General features: G+C 30.2%; 1 protein-coding gene across 1 annotated transcript in view; it reads right to left on the minus strand.

Moving 5' to 3' along the window:
* Window positions 1–17,164: 17,164 nt before the first annotated feature.
* Window positions 17,165–25,484, minus strand: part of LOC115884056 (hemicentin-1-like) — a 372,498-nt gene continuing 364,178 nt past the window's right edge. The window contains exon 6 of the mRNA XM_030902507.1: window positions 17,165–17,262. Coding sequence (XP_030758367.1) covers window positions 17,165–17,262 — 98 coding nt within the window. The remainder of the gene's footprint in view (window positions 17,263–25,484) is intronic.

The raw sequence follows: 25,484 nt of genomic DNA on the forward strand, positions 1-25,484 counted from the left end.
GTATGTAATCAATTAATATTTGGACGGAAATAATGGTGCTATATTTAATTAATTGTATACCCTTTTATAAAAATTTAAATAGTTTTCTTTTTGTATAAAAATGGGCTAGAAATATTTAATTATCGTTTTTAGCACCTGTACATTTTGTATATCTGTTGCTTTAAAAATATCTAAAATGTCAACATTTTATTGGTATATTGATAAATGAGCAGGGGGGGGGGGACAAATAAAAAGTAATGTAGAATATGCATTTTAGGGCACCATTTTTAACCCAAAAGGCTTATATTTAACTCAATTTACAGATTTTAGGGGGGCTAGGGCAGCATGGGTCCCCTCTGTATCCGCCACTGTAAATTAGGTCTAAATTATAAGAAAATGCATTTTCTATGAAAACTTGAAGGGATAGGTAAAAATGTCATGATACAATTTGATAAACAATTAAATTGTGTATCTGATTCTCCTAAAATATACAGAGTGTTCTATTTAAATTAAACAAGTTATTGCTGTTTAAAGCTAGAAATTATTTAAAATAAAATTTTAGATACTATGTAAGAGGTAGTATTATTTTTATTATTGCAACACCAATAACTGATCAATAAATATTCCATATTCAGACTAAACTAAGTTGCTTTCTGAATACGATCTGTATGGTGTATCTGCATTGCTGCATCGTTTGAAAAAAAATTGTGATATTTCTTTATATGGATGTTGTGTTTTTTTTAATGTACCTTATGTGTCAAATAAAAAAGGTATATCCACCACTCCCCTCTATACCATCCGTATAATGAAAATGACAAAGAAAGTTCAGATTTAAATTGTCCTGCAGATGCAAATAAATTTTGCGAAACGTAGACTAATTTAATACAAAGGACTTCTGTTGAGTTTTTTTTCGGTCCTAACCTAATTAAAAAAAAACAGTATAATTATTTTGGATCGACAACATTATAATTAAACTATAACTATATAAATTAAACTATAAGGACTGCCGTGCTTTTAATGCATGTCCATATTTCACTTTTTTATCGTTTTCAATGATGAGTTGCTTCTCTCCATCTTGTATAATTAAATTATTAATTAATTTAGACAAGATAATTATAAGCAGGAGAACAGATTATGTTACTTATGGTAGTAGATTATAAAAAAGATAGATTAAATTTTAAAAAGTCTGTTAAAAAAATGATCATCATAGAAAAAATTAAAATACACAATTTTAATAACTAGTTCTTTATTTATCTTAACATTACATTATATACAATCGTTATTTATACATATATTCACTATAATTATTAAAAGTCGAAAAAACACAACAACAACCAAAAATAAAAAGTATATTTTTACCTCTACAAAAATGCCCATATAAAAACGAAATGAAAAAACGAAACAGCCCCTAAAAGCAAATTTTACTAAAATTATTTCGTGTTGAATCCTGATTTGATAGCTTGCAATAAAGGTTTAACAGGATATCATTTTTTTTATTAAAGCAATTTGGAAAACATGCCTGTTATTAAGGTAATCGTGGGTGGTGTTTTATTATTTTATTATATCTTTTTTCGTTTGAGGCCATTGATAACATTTTAATTTGATAATAATTAATTTAAATATTTTACTGGCATAAAAATATTAAAAAATAAATACTATGATTGATATTTTTATGTCTTTTGACAATTCATATACAGGGTGATTCTTAATCTGACAATATTTTAAGAAATGGAACTGTTATAAACTCAAATATAATTAATAATTTTTTTTTTCAGTTTGCTCCACTTTTTAATATAAACAAAATAAAAATTCTCATTATCGCATTAATTACCACCCTGTATATTAAACTATAAAAAATATTTATTATAAATACATTTAATAAATTTAATAAGTATCTTTCAACAATGTGATTATGTTCGGTATATTTTTTTAAATATTTGATATAATATTTTCAATGCTAATAAGATGCAAACGATTTAAATTTTACGTACTACAGGGTAGTCTTAAATAAGTGCAAATATTTTTACGGGTAGTTATACAGGGTGTTTCAAAAAACATGTGTCATCTCTCGTGGGGAGATTCCTCACGTAAAAATAAGATTTATTTTTCATATCAACATAGGTCCGATTCTGCTTTGTTTCGTGGCTACAGGGTGTTAAAGTTTTATTTTTTTTTTTTTGATTTTTTGTAATTTTCTTCCAAGTACTTTTAGCGATTCGAGTAAAATTTTGAGGATCAAAGTTACTATAAGTGCTACATATTTTAATGCTAAAAAAGTGTCTATCAATTCACCAGGTGCATATGGGTTATCACTGGAATATTTTTTGAAAAAAAAAAGACATGTGCGCTACTGACTTTTTTATTTTAATATTAAAATCTTATAGGCCGTTTAATGTCAATTAAAAGTTATCTCTTGATATTTTGTCGAGTTCGGCTTCCTTGATGAGGATAAACGCAATTTTATTAATCACAATTAATAAAATTAAAATAAAAGTTAAATTAATAAACTATATATTACCTAATTTATTATTAAATATAATTACTATATACAAAGTGGAAATAGTTTTTGAGATTATTTTTAAAATTTTGAAATTTACATAGTTCGAAATAGTCCTAACACAACGTGGACTTAAAATTTTTCATAGCAGTTCACGGGAAGAATTATATAATTTATTTGTAATTACTATTAGCTATTATTACTATTAGTCCAACCTACAGCAATTTTAAATTAAAAAATAATGGTATTTAAGATAATTACAAAAAAACTAATTTTAAAATTTTTTAACATCCTCTAACTCTAAAACTATGTATTTCCTTACATATGTTAATAGGAACTTTTTTTATATTTTTTTAAAGGTTGCTATTAGAATTGGATCAAGGCAAATTAATAAAATTGCGTTTATTTCATCAAAGAGGCCGAAATGAACAAAATATCAAGATACAACTTTTAATCAGCATTAAACTGGTTACACTATTAAAAGGAAAAAAAGTCATTGGCGTACATTGTTTTTGAGCAAAATATTAAAGTGATAATCCATATGCACGTCCCTGGTGAATATGTCGACACTTTTTTAGCTTTGAAATATGTCGCATTTATAGTAACTTTTACCCTCAAAATTTTATTCGAAACGCTGAAAGTACTTGGAAGAAAATTATAATAAATAGAAAGACTTTAACACCCTGTAGCTACGAAACAAAGAAGAATCGGACTTATGTTGATATGAAAAATAAATCTTATTTTTATGTGAGCAATCTGCCCACGAGAGACGACACATGTTTCTTGAAATACCCTGTATAATAATCGAATAAATTGAAAACGAAAACATATTTTTCCAGACAAGGCACCGCCTCAGAATGCTGAAATTATCTAATCTCCTATAGAAAAGGGTGTCTCCCTTTAAAGGAATCTCCCCACGAGAGGTGACTCATGTTTTTTGAAACACCCTGTATTTCGAACCTAGAAACACAAGTATGAGGTTTTTTGGCCAACAAAGAAATATGAAAATTTGGAATTTGTTGAAAAAATGTTTGGATTTTTTTTTGTTTTTAGTTAAAAAACATAATTTCTTGATAATATGGCAACATAGGTCGTAGATTAATTTTAGAACAAAGAAACCCCAGAAAAGATCCGTTTTTTTAAGCGAAAATTTATTGTTTTAAATTTTCCAAGTAAAATAACTCGGTTATTTTGAACCTGTTTCAAAAACAGTAAAGAGAAAATATGTTTCTTTTATCGAGATCTACCAGCTCGCGAAATATTTGCACTTATTTAAGACTCCCCCTGTATAATGAGCTATTATTAGGCAAACATTGACTGAAATTGTTTAACTTAATTTATAGCTTTTTTGTTTGAAAAATTAATATTTCTAAAAATATCAATCATATTATAGAACATATATTATCATATTCAAAATGGAAAATATTATATCAAAATCTACATATATAAAATGCTAATGTTTATCTGTGTCGTCTCTAGTGAAGTAACGACTTGCTCTAAAAAGTTGCATTTTTTACTAAAAGATAGCTAATTGGCTCTTCTAAAAACTGTCGTCTCCGGATTTTTTGTTTTTCATTTAATTAAAAAAAATAAAAAGTATTTTCTTTTTCTGATGTCGTGGCGGATGCGCCAGGCTTCAACTAGTATAAATATAATACTGCATTGGATGCAACATTTCTTGTTTTATATATTTTTATAATCTTTGATTCAAGTTTCATATACTTATTTATGTATTTTTCAAATATAAATCAACAGGAATATAATACAGTACATATTAAAATATTTCAATTATAAAAAAATACTATAAAAAAAGAAAGAATAACATTAAATATTTTTATTTACAGATATTTTTTTGCTTAAAAGTTAGTAACATTTAATTTAATATGGTATTTTTCTAAAATTCTTCTATTTGAATTTTTTCTTTCAGTACTCTGTTCGATTGATCAGTGGTGTTAGATTTGTTGGTTTCTTTTCAATTTTTTGAAAATTTTACAGATCGTATACTTCGTTATTCTTATTTTTGTTTAATTTACACACTTTTACATTTATCGACAATCTCATTATAAGCTCTAGAGTTCATAATAAAAACTATTAAAATACAATATGATGTTTATACCGGGTGCGTCTCAGAAGTGGCTTACCCCTATAGCTTTTCTAATTTTTCAGATAAAAAACGAAATTTGATATGTTAGTGTATGATATAAATTAGGATTGATTGACATATTCAATTTTTTTCGGTCATTTCCTGTTTCACCGGAAATTACTACAACTTTTTATTTGGCACCCTCGGCATTTTCTTACTTTATTCGATAGAAAATGACAGTCTGAATAGAATGACATAGTATATGTCAACTTTGGACATTTAACTTTTAATTAAAATTTAAATGTCAAAAGAAAAATGTCAAATTTGAATTTAAAATAAAAAAAATAGTATTTTAAATTTTAATTCAGAGTGCCATGGCCATAAATCGTCACCCTAGAATAAGATTGTTCTATAGACCATTTCGATGAAACTGAGAAAACAAGGTTTAAAGTTTAAACTGGATATCCGTGAACATTATATACCAAAATGGTTCTATTAAACATTTAAATTAAAGATAATATAAAAACCTATCAAACATATGTATTTATTTTACTTTTAGAAGCTTTATTTAAAAGATATTAGTGATTTTAGATTTGGATATAGAACAAATGTGTCTATTAGCTGTGCATTCAGCCGATTTTAGGGATATAGAACAAAATAAGGGGATATAGAATAATATAATACTCATTTTAAGCTGATTTATTTGTATTTCAAAATATTATTTCAACACAAAATATATGAAGTGGAGACATTAAGACATTAACTAAAAAAAACATAAAAAAATAATAATCTAAAATACAATAGTAGTAATTATTCGTTTGCATTGTTTATTAAAAACTATCATTTTTTCCGCCAATTTGTTTGGTATGTATACTGTTAGAATAAGTAATTCAGATTTTAAATCCGATTTTTAACTTTCATTGAATTATTTAAATGTTTTTTCAGCTATCTCTAGTATTGGTAGTATTAGAGAACGATTGGCAGTCAATTGAGTTGAAGCAGCTGGTTTCACAAAATTCCAAAGTGTGAAACATTCGAATTTGCTAACAAATCAGGCAATCAGTGCTTTTCAAACGAACGATTAAGCAGTCAATTGCGTTGAAGCAGTTGGTTTCACGAAATTCCAAAGTGTGAAACATTCGAATTTGCTAATAAATCAGGCAATCAGTGCTTTTGAAACGAACGATTGAGCAGTCAATTGAGTTGAAGCAGCTGGTTTCGCGAAATTCCAAAGTGTGAAACATTCGAATTTGCTAACAAATCAGGGAATCAGTGCTTTTCAAACGAACGATTGAGCAGTCAATTGAGTTGAAGCAGCTGGTTTCACGAAATTGCAAAGTGTGAAACATTCGAATTTGCTAACAAATCAGGCAATCAGTGCTTTTGAAACGAACCGATTTACCGCCTATTTGACAAACGAACGTTTAGTGGTGCAATTTCACCCACTTAAAACAAAAGCTTTAAATTTAAATAAAAACAGATACATCCATTGTATGTTAGAGAGAAAGAGATCGAGAATAAATGGATATAAATCTAATTTTATGCATAGTAACATATTTTTTTATCTAGTATTTTCGTTCCATATCCACTTCTTAGGATAAAGAACACAACAATTATTTTTTTACTGCGCTTAAATAGTGATTTTTTGGATGTAGGCCATTATATGGTTTCGCGACTTTCAAATTAATATGGATATAGTACAAAATATTAGATTTTTTTTCTTTATTTGTGAATTTGGTTATATTGTTTTTGTGGAAATAGAACAAGCTAATTCTGCATTAAAAAAATGGTGTATGTAACTCATTTTACCCCAAAAGTGGATATAGAACAACCTAATTCTAGGGTGACGAAATGTAAATACAATTGGTCTCGAAATACCAAGAGTGTTTGAAATACCAAGCTTTTTCCAAATATACTCATGAGCCACCCTCATTCCATTTGAAAAAAAAATTAATCACGGGCATAGTTTTAATCACCGGTTTTGCTAGTGGGATCATAATTAGGGCTATTTCGGCTATATTAAAATTTAAAAAAAAAACATAATTATAATTTTGAAGATATTCATAAAACAATTAATCACTAGTCGTAAAAAAATGCCTTTTCCAAATATGCTAATGAGCCACACTCGTTCCATTTGAAAAAAAATGAGATATGATTAAAAATAAGATTTGGGCATATTTTAAGCGGCCAGGACCAGATACGAAAAACATTAGACGATCAAATCTGTTTTTCCACAGCTCCTTGATTAAAAATTAGAGTTTTTAACACAGCCATGGCACTCTAGATGGAAATTTAAAATACGATTTATATAAGCGCGAATGTCAAAAGTTGACATATGATATGTCATTCTATTCAGACTGTCATTCTCTATCGAATAAAGTAAAAAAAATACCGAGGGTGCCAAATAAAAAGTTGTAGTCATTTCCGGTGAAACAGGAAGTAGGATTGAATACCCCTCAATAAATCCTAATTTATGTCATAAACTAACATACCAAATCTATTTTTTTATATGTAAAAAGTGTAATAGGGGTGAGCCACTTTTGAAACGCACCCGGTATATCATATTTTTTTGGGAGAAAAAAATAAAATCATTTTAACTACGCATATATAGCATGGACATTTTTTTACAAATGTTACTAGTATTCACAAAGTTTGTTTAAATGTGGTAGACAATGATTCAGAATTGAAACTAAAAGAATTTTAGACTTCCATTGTATATTTATTATTTATTAGGCTTAAAGCTTTAAATTAGGCTTAAAACATCATTCAGAACCTAGGAACGAATTAGACGAATCAAACTTCTACGTTAATTGAAACCACTAATTTATTATACCAATGTCGAAGTTCTGAACGAAGCCTTTTACTTATACTATACTAGCGTTCTCAGTTTTTTTTTGTATTTAACTGTACCTTTCCTGTACAGGCCTTATTTTATATATCTGATTTTTCGATATATATCTAGATCTCATGGCCTTGACCTCTGTGGTCGTTAGTCTTCCGCATTGGCGCCGCCCTCTTGATGTTAGCTCGAAATTTAGGGCCCCGATTGTCTTGTGTATGTCTGCGTGTCCTGCTAAAAGTTTCGTTCTCCGTTTCCACAAAACCGCCTTGAAACTTCTGCAGGCGTAAGGAAAATCTATGCAAATTCCTGTACAAAAAGGCCGAGAAGAAAAAATACAGCAGTGAAATAAAGGAAAGATATTCTGTGACAAAAAAGTTGAAATCTAATTTATAAAGATTGATTGAAAGAATGATGAAAATTTGTTTTATAATACTAATTGAACTAAATAGAAATGGGTAGAAGGAATTAAACAGAAAGGATTATACAAAGTGTTGTATTATACAGAATATCGAAGAAAAATGTTTTTTCAGAAATGTTTATTCTTGATAAAAATCCCTAAAATCTTGTAAAAGTAGTGACAACACTTTAGTAGTGCATATTAATGAATTGTTTTTATAGGGTGAGTTTTAAATAAGTACAAATCATGGCTGGTAGATCTCGATAAAAGAAACATAAATATTTCCTTTTTACTGTTTCTCGAATAAGTGAAAAATAACCTAGTTATTTTACTTTGAGAATTTCAAAAAAAAGTTTTTTTGCTTAAATCTTGAGAACCACTGGATCTTCTTTCGGTTTTCTTTCTTGTACAGGGTGTCCCATTAGGAATAGCTCTCGGCTGTATCTCGGAAAGTTTTAGCCGTAGGGGCTGCGAAAAAAAATATTTGTAACTAAAGAGGCTATGGGAAATTGCTGGAAATTATTATCAAGTATGTAGAACGACCGCTAGGGGGCACAACTGCAACAAAAAATAAGAAAATGGAGTTTTTACACAATTTTGCCTAGATAAGGTGTACTATAAGTATTAGCTTCATAATCTTCAGTAAATTTTGACTATTTTTTGTTAAAGCCATTTTCCCCTATCTATCAAAATAAAGTGGTGAGGGAAGGTTAGATCTGTTTTTATTTAAATATTAATAACTCTGGACTGGATGATCGGAATCCAACAAGCGAAGGCTCGTTTAAAAGAGCGTTGCTTACTCTATATTGTACCATATAAACAATAATAATAAGCTTTTGAACGTAGACGCTAGGGGGCGTTGTCTTACAACTTAACAAACATTGCGCGTTTTTTCAAGAAAATTAAATGCAATAGTATACGTAATAGCTGATAGTAAAGAGTAGCAAAAGCTTAAAAAGTCAGCGAAAACCGCATTTTCATATTTTCTTTCAAACCGAAGATATTAGCAAAATTATAATAAATACCAAAAAATAAGCCCTTAATTACCTTATTTTTACAACACGGTATCAGTAGCCCTCTTAATTATGCCCATTCTAACAAAAAAATAAGATATAAACAGTTAGTTTATTTTAAAATCGACGAAATACTAGAATACTATAATACCAGATGTATTAATATCTAATAATTAAGATATTAATAACAGTAAACAAGAAACGATGATTCAGTGAAGTCATGGTAGGCTTTGGAAAAAAGTTGCTTTTGACGTAATAGTATAAACGTCAAATTGTTATTAAATCAACATTTTGATAGTCTTATCAGCGTTTTTTATCTTTTGATTGCTTTTTCAAAATGCGAACAACTTCAACTAGGGTAGAGGGGGGCAGGTTCGGGCGGTTTTGGATAAGGTGATATTTTACTTTTATTTTTGCCAAATTAAATGTTTTAGAGATGGCAATAGCTTGGTTGATATGTTTTAAAACCAATAATTTAGCAGATGCCAATAAAACCTGCATCGTTTTTTTGAAAAAATTAAAATTACAAATGTGTTGCATTTGTCCAAAGGTGCCCCATGGTGGGGCAGTTTTGGACACCCATGGGGTACATCCGGACATATACTTCACAAACACTTTTTTCTTTGAAATATCATTATTTAGTAACATAAAAACTTATAACCTAAAGGAACTTCAAAAATAAACTAACTGTTTCTATCTTATTTTTTGTTAGAATGGGCATAATTAAGAGGGCTACTGATATCGTGTTGTAAAAATAAGGTAATTAAGGGCTTATTTTTTGGTATTTATTATAATTTTGCTAATATCTTCGGTTTGAAAGAAGATATCAAAATGCGAGTTTCGCTGACTTTTTAAGCTTTTGCTACTCTTTACTATTAGCTAAAATTAGGTATACTATTGCATTTAATTTTTTTGAAAAAACGCGCAATGTTTGTTAAGTTGTAAGACAACGCCCCCTAGCGTCCACGTTGAAAAGCTTATTATTATTGTTTATATGGTACAATATAGAGTAATCAACGCTCTTTTAAACGAGCCCTCGCTTGTTGGATTCCGATCATCCAGTCCAGAGTTATTAATATTTAAATAAAAACAGATCTAACCTTCCCCCACCACTTTATTTTGGTAGATAGGGGAAAATGGCTCTAACAAAAAATATTCAAAATTTACTGAAGATTGTGAAGCTATTACTTATAGTACACCTTATCTAGGCAAAATTGTGTAAAAAATCCATTTTCATATTTTTTGTTGCAGTTGCGCCCCCTAGCATTCGTTCTACAAACTTGAAAATAATTTCCAGCAATTTCTCATAGCCCCTTTAGTTATAAATATTTTTTTTCGTAAACCCTACGGCTAATACTTTCCGAGATACAGCCGAGAGCTATTCTTAGTGGGACACCCGGTACATTTAATCTACTACCACCTATATTGCTATATACTAACACCTACATTCCAAAATATTTTTCAAAAAATTCCAAATTTTAATTTTTTTTTCGCGAAAAAAAACCTAATAATCGTGTTTCTGGTGTCGAAATATACTACCCTAAAAATGTTTGCACTTATTTAAGACTAACCCTCTATAGTGTTTTAAAATATAGGGTGATTTGCGGTCATTGTAGATTAAACGTTTGTGGAGAAAGATGAGAGGATTTTTTGAAAATTTGGATGACTGCACCCTGTAGTTTAACTTTTAACCTCAAAATTTCATTCGAAACGTTAAAAGTACTTGGAAGAAAATTAAAATAAATCGAAAAAATATTAAGACTTTAACACCCTGTAGCTACGAAACAAAGCAGAATCGGACCTATGTATGTTGATATGAAACATAAATCCTATTTTTACATAAGAAAGCTCCTCACGAGACATGGCACAGGTTTTTTGAAACGCCCTGTATATTTATAGAGTTGAATGAAATAACAATTTTATAATAAGCGGAAATAATAAAAAAATATATCTCCCTGTGGTATCCAGTAGGTTTCTTTAGAGAGGTCGAATATATGAACTTTCTTTAATTTGTACCTCAAATTTCAACTTTAAATATACAGAATTCAAGATTTTACCAATGCTTATTTACATGTTTTCGTCAATTTAACAAATATTTTATATTTTCTATCTCGAAAACTATTAATGATATATGAAAGTGTTTCCAAAATTGTAATAATATAGCGGGTGTTTCATTTAAAATAACGAAGATGCTACTACTTCTGAAATGAAGAAACAACACTGTAACGCTGAAGATAATTTGGTATATGGAGCAGATGCCTTTTTATAATAATCCACTTTTTCCAAAAAAAATGACGTATTATTAGGTTCTCTATAAACGTCTAATTTTCCAACATCGTCAATTACCCTGTATAATTAAAGATATATTATATTACGGTAAAGGTGGATGTTGTTAAAATTCTAAAATACCATTCAAGAATTTTAAGTTACAGGTGTATTAAGATTATTTATTAATTATTCATTTACCAGATTGACATTTTTGGTAGGAAATTTTAGAAAACCATACTCATTATAAATATTTAATTCCCGACTATTTGTTTTCTATTAAAGTTTAGTTGTTTAAAATCTCTTTTAAAGGCATTTCGTTGCAGACCTTTGCCAAAACCTGCATTTGGCTGTGAAATTCAAACTCGCATTAGCAGTTTAGTCGATATTGCAAAGTCAAGAATTTTACGTTTATAAGTGCTTCTAAATCTAACTTAAAAACACCTACTTGGCACTAGAAAGAAATTAAGAAACAAAGAAAGTCATAACTTTATAAAGTACGATTTGCACGTTATTTTAAAAAGAACAGAGTAGGCGTAAATTTGAGATTTTATTTGGAGCTATATTTTATTTATTATTTTTAACAATTGACAAAAAATATTTAAAATAGATAGGCCTAGTCTAACTATACCGGAAAATAGAACTTTTTCCAGACACTGATAGATTGCCAGTTGATAAAGTTAAGATTAAAATTAATAATATCTATCTAAACCTATCCGATAACAGGAGTAGAAATATTTGGAGGGCAAGCGTATCCATTTAATACTAATAATGGCTCCCGTATATAGCGTTTAACGCCTTGGGAGTTGCAAGGTATAGCTTGTCATGCTATGTGGCTAAAACTACGCTTCAACCGCCTATAATTACCTCAGGATTGTGAATCCCAAGTACTCACTTAACGCTGAGTCGACCTAGGTACCCAACCTATTTTTATTTTAATAAAAATAGTTGGCTGATGAAATGCCGGCTGTAGGATTCGAACCCACAACCATTAGATTGGTAGACGAGAGCTGTACCTCTACACCACCGGGCACCTTTGCGTGGAACCCACTTGGAATCGATGGGACATATGGAATTTAGCGTATCCATTTTCTTTGCTAAATACTCAACCGTATTTCAGGTAGAAATCTTCGCCATTCTACAATGCGTGAGAGAAATCAATAGAAGGGCTTACCATCAATATATGCTCAGCATCAAGCGGCACTTAAGGCTTTTGTGAGACTATAGGTATCATTGAGACTCGTCTGGGAAAGACTTGATAATATTGAAAGTCTACCAGAAAGAAACAGAATTAAATTATTCTAGGTGCCGGAACTCAGCGGCGTCCACAGACACAAAAAGACGGCAAACTAGCAAGACAAGGATAATCAGAAATCTTTCTTGGTTCAGAGTCAGTACTGGAAATATCCAGATATACCAACAGTGTGCAATAAAACTCTGAATGAAGGGGAGGCAAACTGCCCACTGGAGAAATATACAAGAGCATTAAGCATAGCAAGGTCTTTATCCTGGTACCTAATTATAAAACAGCAAAGAAATTGCTAATGCTCACTATATTATAACAGGTCTATATACAGAATATATGACTGTCAAGTGTTACTTAAACAAGCTCAACTTGTATGAAGGTTATCTTTGACGCAGATTCTACGAGAAAAATCCGGAAGCAGCAGAGCAGATACTATGTAACTGTGTGCAAGGCGAGGATCGAGTCTTGGGCTAGATACATCAGAAGAAGTTTTTACTCCCCTCAATACCATAAAAAGAGATTTACCTCCATTTTTTGTCAATGGTAAACAGTAGAAAAAAAATTTTAAGCACCTGCAGGACAGCCAGGAAAACTTGGCCCAAATACGACCTTAAGAAATCGTAAGGGCTTAGTGTGTACTTAGTTCCCAGGCTGAGTGTGCAATAGAAATTTCTAGAGAACTACAATATCTAGATCGGAGATTTTTTGCACATAATTGTTTGACGAGATCTATCGATTAAAAATATTTTCAATATGACGGCACTTCCGGAGATACTGGAAGTTGACAACTTTCTTATTTTAAAGGGGTACCCCCATTTTTTGTTTCAGTACGTCTGTCCGTTCTGTAGCTACGTGGTAGCCGTGAGAGGGAAAACGATATTCTCTCCTATGGGGGTTATATCGGAGAGAATATATATAGAATATTCTCTCCTATCTATGAGGGGAAACGATCCATTCTCCCCATGTTTTTTTCTTTCAGTATGTCATCGATCATCATTTCCAAGACAACTTTGCGCCATTTTTTTTCGATCATATGGTATGGTATATCATATTATTAATAATATCAACTATTAGATATCACTTAAGAGCGAAAATACGAGATATAAATACATTTTTTAAATTCTTAAGTAGGCAGTATTTGTAATATAGGAAATTCAAATAATTAGTTATCTCACAGACAGAAATAAATTGTCTGATTGTTTGACACTTAATGTCAAAGGAAGCTAGATAAAATCATACGTTTTAAAACTAAATCAAAAATAATTTAAAAACAATTTGTTTTAGGTATAGGAACATGTATAGTCAAAAAGTCACGAATTGAAAATACTTTTCACTAGTGAATTAAAAAGAGTTTCCATTTGAAAAACATGTATATAATTATTCTTTAATGGCTCAATTTCATGACAGCTACTGCCATTATTATATGATACTCGAACAATGTAATTTTTGAAATAGATAGTGATGATTTATGATAATTTTTTAGTCTCTCAATTCCATGACAGCTAGGGGCAATATTATAGGATATTCAAACAATAATTTTTGAAATATAGAGCCACATGTCTTCTCTTTATGTCACAGTGGCTGTGGTAATCAAAAAATTTGACTTTTAGGCTGCACAATTTTTTTTGACAGGTAGTTTTTTTTCGTTGTGATGAATTTTAAATGTTTTTTTTCTCAAAAACCGTTAATGTAAGATATAGAATATTTAACATCAATATTCGTAGAATTTCACAGAGAATTTAAGTATATAATAAACAACGGGGGAACTCATATAAAACAAGAAAGTGGCTATCGACTTCCGGTATTTCCGGAAGTGCCGACATATTGAAAATATTTTTAATCGATAGATCACATTGTATAATAATGATGTGCATGGACTTCCAAGCACTCCAAGTCGCTGCAGTTAATAGAACCATCTGATGAGGAAGAAAAAGATGAACGCCTACGGAGGAACCTGCACGGCACCTTAAAAAGAAGAAGATGTGCAAAAAATCTCCGATTTAGATATTGTAGTTCTCCAGAAACTTCTAATGCACGCTCAGCCTGGGACCCCTATATACGGGACACTGGCCAATTGTTGACATGCGGCTAGAATGGGCAAACTTTTTTACGAAGCTTGCCGAAGCTGCAAGGACTCTAAGGAAGGGAAAACAGGTCCTGCATTTCCTATGCCGCTGTCCGGCTTTGTATAGGACTTGCAATCGTTTCCTCGGAGGTTACAGCTTTGTAAATCTTGAAGATGTTGCAGCATAACGAAATAAACAGTTATCAATCCTACTTTCCCATCCGTAGGATAGGGTCTTAGAGTAGTGGTATCAAAGCGGCAATTTTGCTAATTGGAGCTCGACAAGCGGTGTCATTCGCTACTTTAACCAACTAACCATGTTGCTGTGAGGCTCTGGATAGCGACACTTTCTATTACTGTGTATTTATTCATTCTGGTAAATACACAGTTGTTTTTCAGTAATAAAACTAAAATAAAAATATATTATTTAAAGAAATTAGATTATGCACACATTACAAAAATTAAACTAAGGAATGACGTTTATTCATAACTTTTTAAGGTACGATACACATATTATTATGTAAATATTTTAAACTGATAATATAAATTTTGAAACAATAATTTTTTGTAGGTTCATTTTGAACCTATCCGTTCATATCCGAATCTCAACAAATCTAACACTTTTTGTACTGTACACATCTAAAATATACAAATAGAAAACATATGATATAATATATACAATTAGAATTACTTATATATGGACGTTTACAATTATTTCACTTGTCGGTATCTTGTCATTTTTACGTTTTTCTGTCTTTTCTTTTGTTTTTACACAGCACCCTATAACGAAAATTTCTGGTATAGTCTTTGTTTAACTATTTATATTTTGGTTATTATTATTGTTGAATTGTCACTCGCTTGATTCGCCGTTGATATATTTTGATTTTTTAAGGTTAATAGGATATATTATACAAAATTGTGTCACTATGAGTTTAAAAGTGTACCAGCTGATTAATATATACCGAATAAATAAGTATACATATATCTAAAAAATAAAGATATTATATTTTATTTTGAAAACTTTAACAAAAGGTACCTTTTTAAATTAAATTTCATTTTTTTAAGAATATAACTTTATTGAGTTCATTTTCTTGGTGTTTATATACTAGCCTTGGTCACTTCATCTGCATGGTCTGTATTTTAATGCATGCGACAGAGATAAATATAAATGACCTGTTGACAGACAGAGAGACAAAATAAAAAGCGGCATACAGTGTTGCCGGTTTTTACGTTTGTAGAAAAATGTGTGTAGAAAATATAACCTGTTTTAAAAACTTTCATGTATACTACTGAAATGAAGATAATACATCTAAGCTAAATATAATTTATTGCAGCTGTAGTAAAATGAGTAAGTAATTGTGAAAAATAAAGTTTCAACCCTAGATGCAACATTTTTCATAAACGTCTACTTGTGCTGTTTGAAATTTTCATTTAAAATCCGGCAATACTGCATAGAAGAAATTATTAACCTAACATTTATCTCGTTTTAATACATTTTATTTCCCATTAAGCTGTCAACATCACTATCTTACACATTAAAATCCAGACCACGCATTTTTGATGACCAGATCGGTATATACAGGGTGGCGCACCTCATTCGCCTCGGTTGATTATACGAAAACGAAAAGTTGTAGAAACAAAATATTTTATAGGTATATGTGGGAAGGTATTGTGCATAATTTAAAATTATTTTGAAATGTACAGGGTGTGTCAGAACTAAGATCCATACGAAAGGTATATTTTTTCTTATGGAACACCCGGTATTTTATTTTTGGATTGTTGGACATAAAATAAGGCATTTGTTATAAGGGTTTAATATGTTTAAAAGCTTTGGTTTTTGAGATATTTAAAAATATTTAAATATGCATGCTATAATAAAAAAGTTTATCACCTCGTATATTACTTTTCGGAATTAATTCTTGTGCTGACTTTCAAGCCAGAAAAATAGACTTTACTAAAAAATTTGATTGCTTCCTTAAATGTATACAGGGGTATCAAAAATTGCTGGTCTATTTTAAATATTTATTTTACATTTTTTCAAAAAATTTCGTTATTTCAAATGCAACACTATGTATTTTTTTAAATAAATCGAAGCAGATTTAAATGCTCTTTCAAACTATATTAGGGTTTTCTATACCTGTCTGGCTCAGATTTTGAATAAAAAGCGATTTTTCAATAAAATGGCATATTTAAATATCTCAAAAATCAAAACTTTTAAACATATTAAATCCTTATAATAAATGTCCTATTTTATGTCCAAGAATCCAAAAATGAAATAAAATACCGTGTTATCCATAAGATTTTTCTTATGGATAACAATATAACTTTGATATGGATCTTAGTTCTGACACACCCTGTACCAAAAAAATTTGTTTTTTCTAAACCTAACCGAGGCGAATGAGGTGCCCCACCCTGTATTTATATAATAAATTAAAATTCATTATTTTTTACTACCATTCTAACTTATAGTGACACAAGATATAAACTCAGAAAAAAAAACAACATTATAACAAATTTAAAAGTAACCTATTTAATATTGCAATTGAAGTTTTGATTTGTACCCTGTAACTACAAATAACATGTTTGTTTTATACGCAAAAAAACCTCAAAAAACACACTGACATAACTCAGTTCATTTCGATTCAAAAACTGTACATACGAGATTATATTTTTCTCCTCATTGTTATTTGTCTCTCACTTTATTTTTTATTTCATCTTTTCCTTTCATTCTTCTTCTTGCATTTCTCGCCCAAATGTATCGCTTAGAAGAAAGATAGTCAGCTTGATTTCGTGATGATCAGCAACATCATCATCAGGGATATGAGTGGAGTTGAGCTGTAGCTATTGCTGGTTTGCATAGCTGCTGGATGTTCGCCTGCAAATAAAAATTAATTTTCTATAGATAAAATATTATTAGAACAAAAAATAAGTAATGGACATATTTTTCTCATCATATTTTTGAACAGTTCATACATACTGGGTGGTGCATCGTTGTTGGAAACATAGGAAGTCCCATATAAATTTTGAACTGTTCAAATATTGGCTCCCCTATTGACCTTAGAGCGAAGTCTAGGTAAATACAGATGTAAAATTTGAATAATTTTGGATCAGCCGATTTTGAGTAATTTAAGAAAGATTGCATCAATTTTTATATTTTACAAACCAAACCGAACAGGTAACAATCGAACACCAGTCAAAAACAAACATATCTTAGGGTTACAAACTATGATTTTGTCATTGTCAAAAGTAATTTAATTTTAATATTCAGGGGAAATTAACCGAAACATGTCAGATACACTGTCTAAGCCCACGGCCACACAGAAAGCGTTTTTAGCGTTTTTTGCGTCTAAAGTGCTTTTTGCGATTTTATCATTTTAAGCGCTTTTTTCGATTTGTGTCCATTAAAAAACGCAAAAGACGCGGCAGGTCTGCAGTTTCTATCAAGATGTCAATTAGTAACGTCACAAGCTCGTGGATTCCCGGCCCGTCCAACAATCAATCCTGTGAGAAAGAGATAGGCGAGATCGGCGCCGTTAGCGTTGAAGAGACGAAGATAAAAGATGCTGGGATTGAATTGTGGACGGGCCGGGGCATATATTCGGAGACAAACACAATCTACTGCTAGTGCCAGTGGTGTGTGTAAAAATAATTATTATTATTTGCCATTTATTTTACGAATTTTAGTTTATATGTGTATAGTTTTTTATTTGTAGTGTTGTGATTAGTACTTGTTATAATTATAATATAATATAATAAATAATTGTAATTATATAATAGAATAATAAATATTTCTAGTTGCTAATGCAATTTTAGGACATGATTTATAAAACATTTTGGAATGAAACTTCTTTACGCGCGCTGGTAGTAAAAATTGAAGACCATGACATACGACCTAGTGAGACGGCCCTGACACACGAGCTCGTTGTAACGAAACGTGTTAACGGCTTAGAAATACGTAGTGACACGATGTGTATTTGTGAGCAGTCCACGTGTTTATCAAAAATATTGATATTTTAATACAAATTTTGTAAAGTGAATTAAATTATTACGTGTAAAAAGTATTTGTTACACGTAAAAAACTATTTTTATTATTTTACGCGAATAAAACTGTTACACGTAAAAAACTATTTGTTACTGGTAGAAAACTATTTTTTACGCGTATAAAACTATTTGTTATTGGTAGAAAACTATTTGTTACTGGTAGAAAACTATTTTTTACGCGTATGAAACTATTTGTTACGTGTAAAAATCTATTTGTTACACGTAAAAAACTATTTTTTTACCCGTCAAAAACTTATTGTTTCTAGTAAAAAACCTTTTGTTACACAAAAAAAAAATATTTGTTACGTGTAAAAATCTATTTGTTACACGTGAAAAAATATTTTTTTTTACGCGTCAAAAACTTATTGTTTCCGATAGAAAAAATTTCTTACAAAAAAAATATATTTTTACATGTAAAAACCATTTGTTGCACGTAAAAACTATTTTTACGCGTCAAAAACTATTTGTTTCTGTTAGAAAACCTTTTTACCCAGAAAAAAACACTTTTTACGCATAAAAACTATTTTACGCGTAAGAAAATATTCCTTTAATTTATTACTTATTCAACATTTCAAACTACACTTTTTCAAACATTTCCTTCAAATTTTTGAATAATAGAATCTACCTAAACAATAGATGCTCTTTATAAAAATATTTTTAAATAATAATAGTTAAATATTATTTTATTTAATTTATTTTTATTGTATTATTAAATATAACGTCCGCCTATGACGGGGTCTCATCTTAGAAAACGCTAAAGACGCTACAGAAAACAAACTGATTTGTTTTTATTTGCGTTTTTTGCGAGACACGCCGAACGCTACACGCTTTTGGTGTGGCCACCCCTATATAATCCTGTTATTTTGTTTTAGTCGCTAAAGACGCTTCACGCTAAAAAAGCAAAACACGCTTTCTGTGTTGCCGTGGGCTAAGCTATTCCCCGCGTAGTACCATTTTATCGTGCTCACTTTTTCTTTATGTGTATAACAATAAATTATTACTGGTAGCGAATATTAAAATTAAGTTACGTTTGAATATGACGTTGGCAATTTAAGGTAGGTCGGTTTTTGACTGTTGTCGTGTTGTGTTGGATTGTTACCTCTTTAGTTTTAATTTAAAAATAGATGCTGTTTTTCTCAAACTTCTAAAAATCGCCTTATCTAACATTGTTTAAATTTGGCATGTGTGTTTAACAAACGTAGACCTTTAAAAATATATTTACCAGTTTGCTATAAATTCAATGGGGGAGCTAATATTTGCACAGTTCAAAATTTGCACGGGACTTCCTATGTTTCCAACGACGATGCACCACGATATATTAAAGAATAAAATAGAGAGATTAACTTAAAAAACTTAAATTAAATAGAAATAGATATATATCATGTTATTAAAATTCTATTTAAGTGATTTTCAGGTATTTCTAGCAAAAGTAGAGATATTTATTTACCACTTTATTCAGTTTATATGAAAATACTGAAATTACGCCACAACGTCGAAGCATTTTCAAAAAAGTATTATATAAAATTTGTACTTAATTCAAGGTGTAGATTAGGGTGGAACGAAAAAAAAATTTCACAATATTTTCACACAAGCCTCAAAACGTGCCTTTAGATGTAATTTTTTTTTCTCAAAAGCTGAGCGCCCTGCCTTTGTATCTTCAGATTCCTCACGGGCCTTAAAAGCTGAGATATTTTGAAAAATATTTGTTTTTTGCCCGTCAACATATTTGATAATTATTTATCTTTTACCTTTTAACACACTGCTTAACATGACTATAAAATATAACCCAATATTGTTATCCAAACTAAATCACTTAAATTATTGTTTTCCGGTTCCTCAATATATTTGAAACTTGTCCACCTGCATGAGAGGATATTGGAATAGTGTCTAAAAGCAGCTCTACACAGAGAGTAGATAGAAAGAAGATCAGGACGGCCAGAATGTCTCAACGGAATGTTTGATACACTACCAACGAGTATTTATGAATGAGATGTTCGGTCTATCTTTATAATGTCTTTGGACAGTTTCAATTCTTCTGAATTTTACAACAGCTAGGGTTTCACAGTTATCTAGTTTCTGTCCAATAAAACCTTTGTTCTTCCAATAACACCAATTCACCATCTAGTTCTTTTACTAAATGTCGCAAAGGAAGTTCATTTAAATGGAATTAACAAATTAACCATTGTAAGGGACGTTTTAATTATTTTTCCAACAAACGAATAACGCCATTTTTCACTTCCGTATTCACAACAGTTCCATCTGTCCCAACTTCTACTAAATCGGAAAGTTGGGTCAAGTCAAACTTTTCCTTAAAGAAATTAACCAAAGACAGTTTTATATGACATGCAGATCCGCTTTCCGGTGTAACATGGCCCAAATACTTAGAACCGGGTTCACTTAGAATAGAAATATGTTCTCCCACAACGCGTTTTCTCTTCCTTTTATTCTTTCGTAAATAATAGTCGTCTAGACCATGAAATGAGTCCTTTCGACCATGAAAAAACACGCCTAATAACGACATTTTACCTAATACACTAGTACAAACTTATGTTGAGACATTCTGGCCCTCCTGATCTTCATTCTATCTACTATCTGTGTACAACTGCTTTTAGACACTACTCCAATATCCTCTAAAACAGCATTTGCGATTATAGCGGTAGCGTGATCTAAAACTCCAGTTTTGTCACAGGCAAGTGCCACAGATGGTAGTTTATCATTCAGGTGGACAAGTTTCAAATATATTGAGGAACCGGAAAACAATAATTTAAGTGATTTAGTTTGGATAACATTATTGGGTTATATTTTATAGTCATGTTAAGCAGTGTGTTAAAGGTAAAAGATAAATAATTATTAAATATGTTGACGTACAAAAAAATAAATATTTTTCAAAAATATCTCAGCTTTTAAGGCCCGTGGGGAACCTGAAGATACAAAGGCAGGGCGCTCAGCTTTTGAGAAAAAAAAATACTTATCTAAAGGTACATTTTGAGACTTGTGTGAAAATATTTTGGAAAAAAAATTTTTTCGTTCCAGCCTAGTGTAGATACACAAAGAGTTCGTTTACACTTTGCTTATATATGTTTGGTCAATACAAATGTATGACTAGTGGATCTTTTATGCATATCTATGTTTGAAACCATTAACAACACGTATAATTTAAGGTTTAAGGTATATTTAATGTTTGTGCGAAATTTTTAATGTAATAAAAAAATGAGTTATGATATTTTAAAATCTGAAGATGACTTAAAAGTAAACTGAAAGTTAATCTTATCAAAAAATATATACCCAGATAGAGAAAAGTTGCTAATATGTTTTATGGTATTTTATAAAAATCAAACGCGTAGTGTTAGTGATGAACAAATGCAAAACTAAGAGCAAGACTCCCATGGTCTTGGTTTTGGTTCTACAGATAATAAGTAGTGTTGGTCTTGCAGGGTCCAGTCTTGGTCTTGCGCAGTTTTGTTGCAAATCTTGCATTTTATAATAGATTTTTACCAGGTACACTTTCTACACAGAAAATCTTTATTATATTTTTATATACAAGGTGTTTTTTTTACAAAAATATTGTATCTAACTTTGGTGGGTGATTCTACAAATAAAAATAAAACAAAAATTTCCTATGAACATATGCTCTAAAATGCTTCCCGAAGTAGTTACAGCCCTCGAAAGGTTAAATAAAAATAATATATTTTGCTTATTTTTATGACCATTGGTAAACCGTTTTTACTGAAATTTGGTACTCTTGCACGCATGGCATTCTAATGTCAAAGCGAATGGCGATCGTGTAAAATTCCATAAGAGCCCTGAATGTGTACTTTCCATTAGGGTAGAGAGTACTACTTATGGTACTTTTTTTATCTTTATAGATACAGTAGTTTCAACATGTAAAAAGCTAGAACTGTTTTACGTAAAAAAATGCTCTTCGTTTAGTTCGAAAAGCGAACAGTTTTCAAGATATTTGCGTTTAAAGATTACAATGCATCGATTTTAGCATATTTAGCAACTTGCTGTTTCACATGGAATGTTCTTAAAAATAAACAAAATATATTATTTTTATTTAACTGTAACTTCTTCGGACAGCATTTTAGAGCATATGTTCATAGGAACTTTTTCTTTTATTTTTATCTGTAGAATGATCCGCCGAAGTTAGATACACTATTTTTTTGACACCCTGTATACCGGGTGCGTCTCAAAAGTGGCTCACCCCTATAACTTTTTTATTTTTTCAGATAAAAAAACGAGATTTGGTATGTTAGTATATATACTATATGTTAGTAAATTACGATTGATTGGTGTATTCAATTGTTTTTGGTCGATTCCTGTTTTACCGGAAATAACTACAACTTCTGATTTTTAAATGCCACCCTCGGTATTTTTTTACTTTATTCGATAGAAAATGACATTCTGAATAGAATGACATATCATGTGTCAACTTTTGACATTCTCGCTTAATAAAAAATTGTATTTTAAAGTTGAATCTAGAGGGCCATGACTATGTTAAAGACACTAATTCTTCATCAAGGATGAGCCTTGGAAAAATATATTTGATCGTCTAATGTTTTTAGTGTCTTGTCCTGGCCAGTTAGAAAATGCTCTAATCGTATTTTTAATCATATCTCAATTTTTTCAAATGGAACGAGAGTAGCTCATTAGCATATTTGGAAAAAGCATTTTTTTTACGAATAATTTGACACCACATACTTGGTATTTCGAGTCAAATTTTCGTTACGAACCGCAAGTTATAATTTCAAATAAATTGTATGCGAAAATGTCAAAAGTTGACATATGATATGCCATTCTATTCAGAGTTCTTTTAAATTTTATGCCATAGTCGGGAAAACATTATTTGCAATAAATTATAACAAAAATTATGAACAAATAAGTAGTTTTTTATACCATATAAACGTGAAAAAAATCTTGGTTTTGGTTTTGGTGTTGCGGGAGTCTTCTTGGATGTTTCTTGCTATGTATTTTGCAAGACCAAAAACGTCGTAAAGAGATCCTTTACGACTTAGAACACGTACGTTTGTTATAGTAATTTCATTATTTATTAAATTCTCTTTTTGTGTAAATTTTCTTGTTTCTTATTTACCGCACAAAAATCTTATTAACATCGGCTCGGATAATACCACTTGATCTTTTTCTTTAATATTCATCAAGCCACACAACCCTAACCCTCCCGGTATATAAATTACCTCGTTTGACCGTCGCAATACTCAACCACGATTTTTTCCAACATTTTCTTCGTTACTTTCACTTCCGTTGTTACCCCATCCCCACTTTTATTCGGTCTTTTTCCTCCTAAGCATTTTCCGTATTCAATCCGGGGATCTTTCTGCCGGAACAAGCATTAAACCAACTTAATAATATTAAATGCGGCTTAGGTTTCTCCAAGTGGCCAGGAATTTACGCCAATGACTTGGCTGAATGGGGATTTGGACGGTGAGGACGGTTTATCGGTGTAATTTTGTGTTTGCCTTACGAGGGGTGATGGAAATGTTCTGAGAGTTATTTACCCGTATTTGCCTTAGAATTTGTATAGTAATGCGTCTCAACTGCATGGATCTCACATCTTCATTACCAAAACTCAGATACAGAAAAATGCAACGGAACACTTTTTTGTCAAATTTAAAGAATTATATTTTTTTAATTTTTAGCCCAATTTTATGATTTTTTTGGTAAACTGTATATAAATATATCAAAAAAAGATTTATCTTTTATATCAAAAATTAGGATTTATTGACGTATTCAGCTGTTTTTGGTTAAAAGGTCAATCCAAAAGACTGATCCCTTCAATTTTAAGATACTCATTTACAGCTCTGGTGCGATGATGTCGGGCGTTATTGTTCATAAAAATAAAAGCATCTTCAATAGCTGCGCTCGCAATAGCCTTAGGTGACGCTGAAGCGTGTTTCTGGTATATCTGTCATCCGTCATTGCCCTATCAACATGGATTAATTATGTAGTGGATATAGCGATTATGCCGTTGATCCTAGTGAATTGGTTTGGATCACATTGCCAAATACCAGCTCTGTTAGACACCAAACTACTCCTACTCTAAATTTTGAAATTCGACTGGTGTAGCTATAAGGATAATCACACTGAAAAATCAGCTATATCAGATATTCTGGAGTAACGTTGCTTTTTACTACAAATATGCTAGGGCAGAATGATTGACCAACGAGCCCACAAATATTGTTTTTCCCGAAAAACCCTTTCACATTAAAACAAGGTGGTGCAAAATTTTTGAAACTGTGTGTATATATTTTAGATTATCATTTAAAAAAAACAAATGAATAACAAAAAATTAAATGAAATAAATTAAAAAAGCTGTAAGAAATAAATCATATTTACATAATAATATTAGCAACATAATATAAAAATAGCAGTACACACAGAGTAAAAAGATACAAAATATTACAAAATATAAGTTTGCAGTACCTTTTTCTAAACATTCTTTATTAAACAGTCTGGTTTAATATTTCGATGAAGAGAATAGAGCATTCAAGTTCCTGTTTGTCTTTCTATATTTACTAAAACTTTTATTAAACTCAAAACTCCAGCAGGATAGGAATTCAAAAGACTAGTCTAGATATTATTAAATGAAGAAAGACGGTCTAGAATTAAACAAACTTTATGTGTTAAAAAGAAATAATTACTTATTTTATTATTTTATAACATTTATACATATCACAAGCTACCAATTTGAATTAAATATCCTTTTAATTTATTTTTATGTTATACACTGTTATTTTATTTTGTTGTTCATGTTACATAAGAGTTGAAAAATTATTTATTATTTTTATTTTACTCACTTTTTTTTATACTCACTGACAAGATTTATTTCTTTGGTGAGCATTTAGTTTATTTATCAAATTAGAAAATCTATAACTAAGGAATAGCTTTTATTATTTTTATTTTCTTATTTTTCAGGAATTTTAGTTTTATTTTTTTTACTTACATTGTACTTTTTTTGATAAATAAACTTTACTTTACTTTACTTTATTAATTATTAATAAAACTAGCACTGTACCCGCGACTTCGTTCGCGTCGAAT

The sequence above is a fragment of the Sitophilus oryzae genome, unplaced genomic scaffold (assembly GCF_002938485.1).
Source record: "Sitophilus oryzae breed Bouriz unplaced genomic scaffold, Soryzae_2.0 scaffold_2009_pilon_pilon, whole genome shotgun sequence".
In the NCBI taxonomy this organism is placed as follows: domain Eukaryota; kingdom Metazoa; phylum Arthropoda; class Insecta; order Coleoptera; family Curculionidae; genus Sitophilus; species Sitophilus oryzae.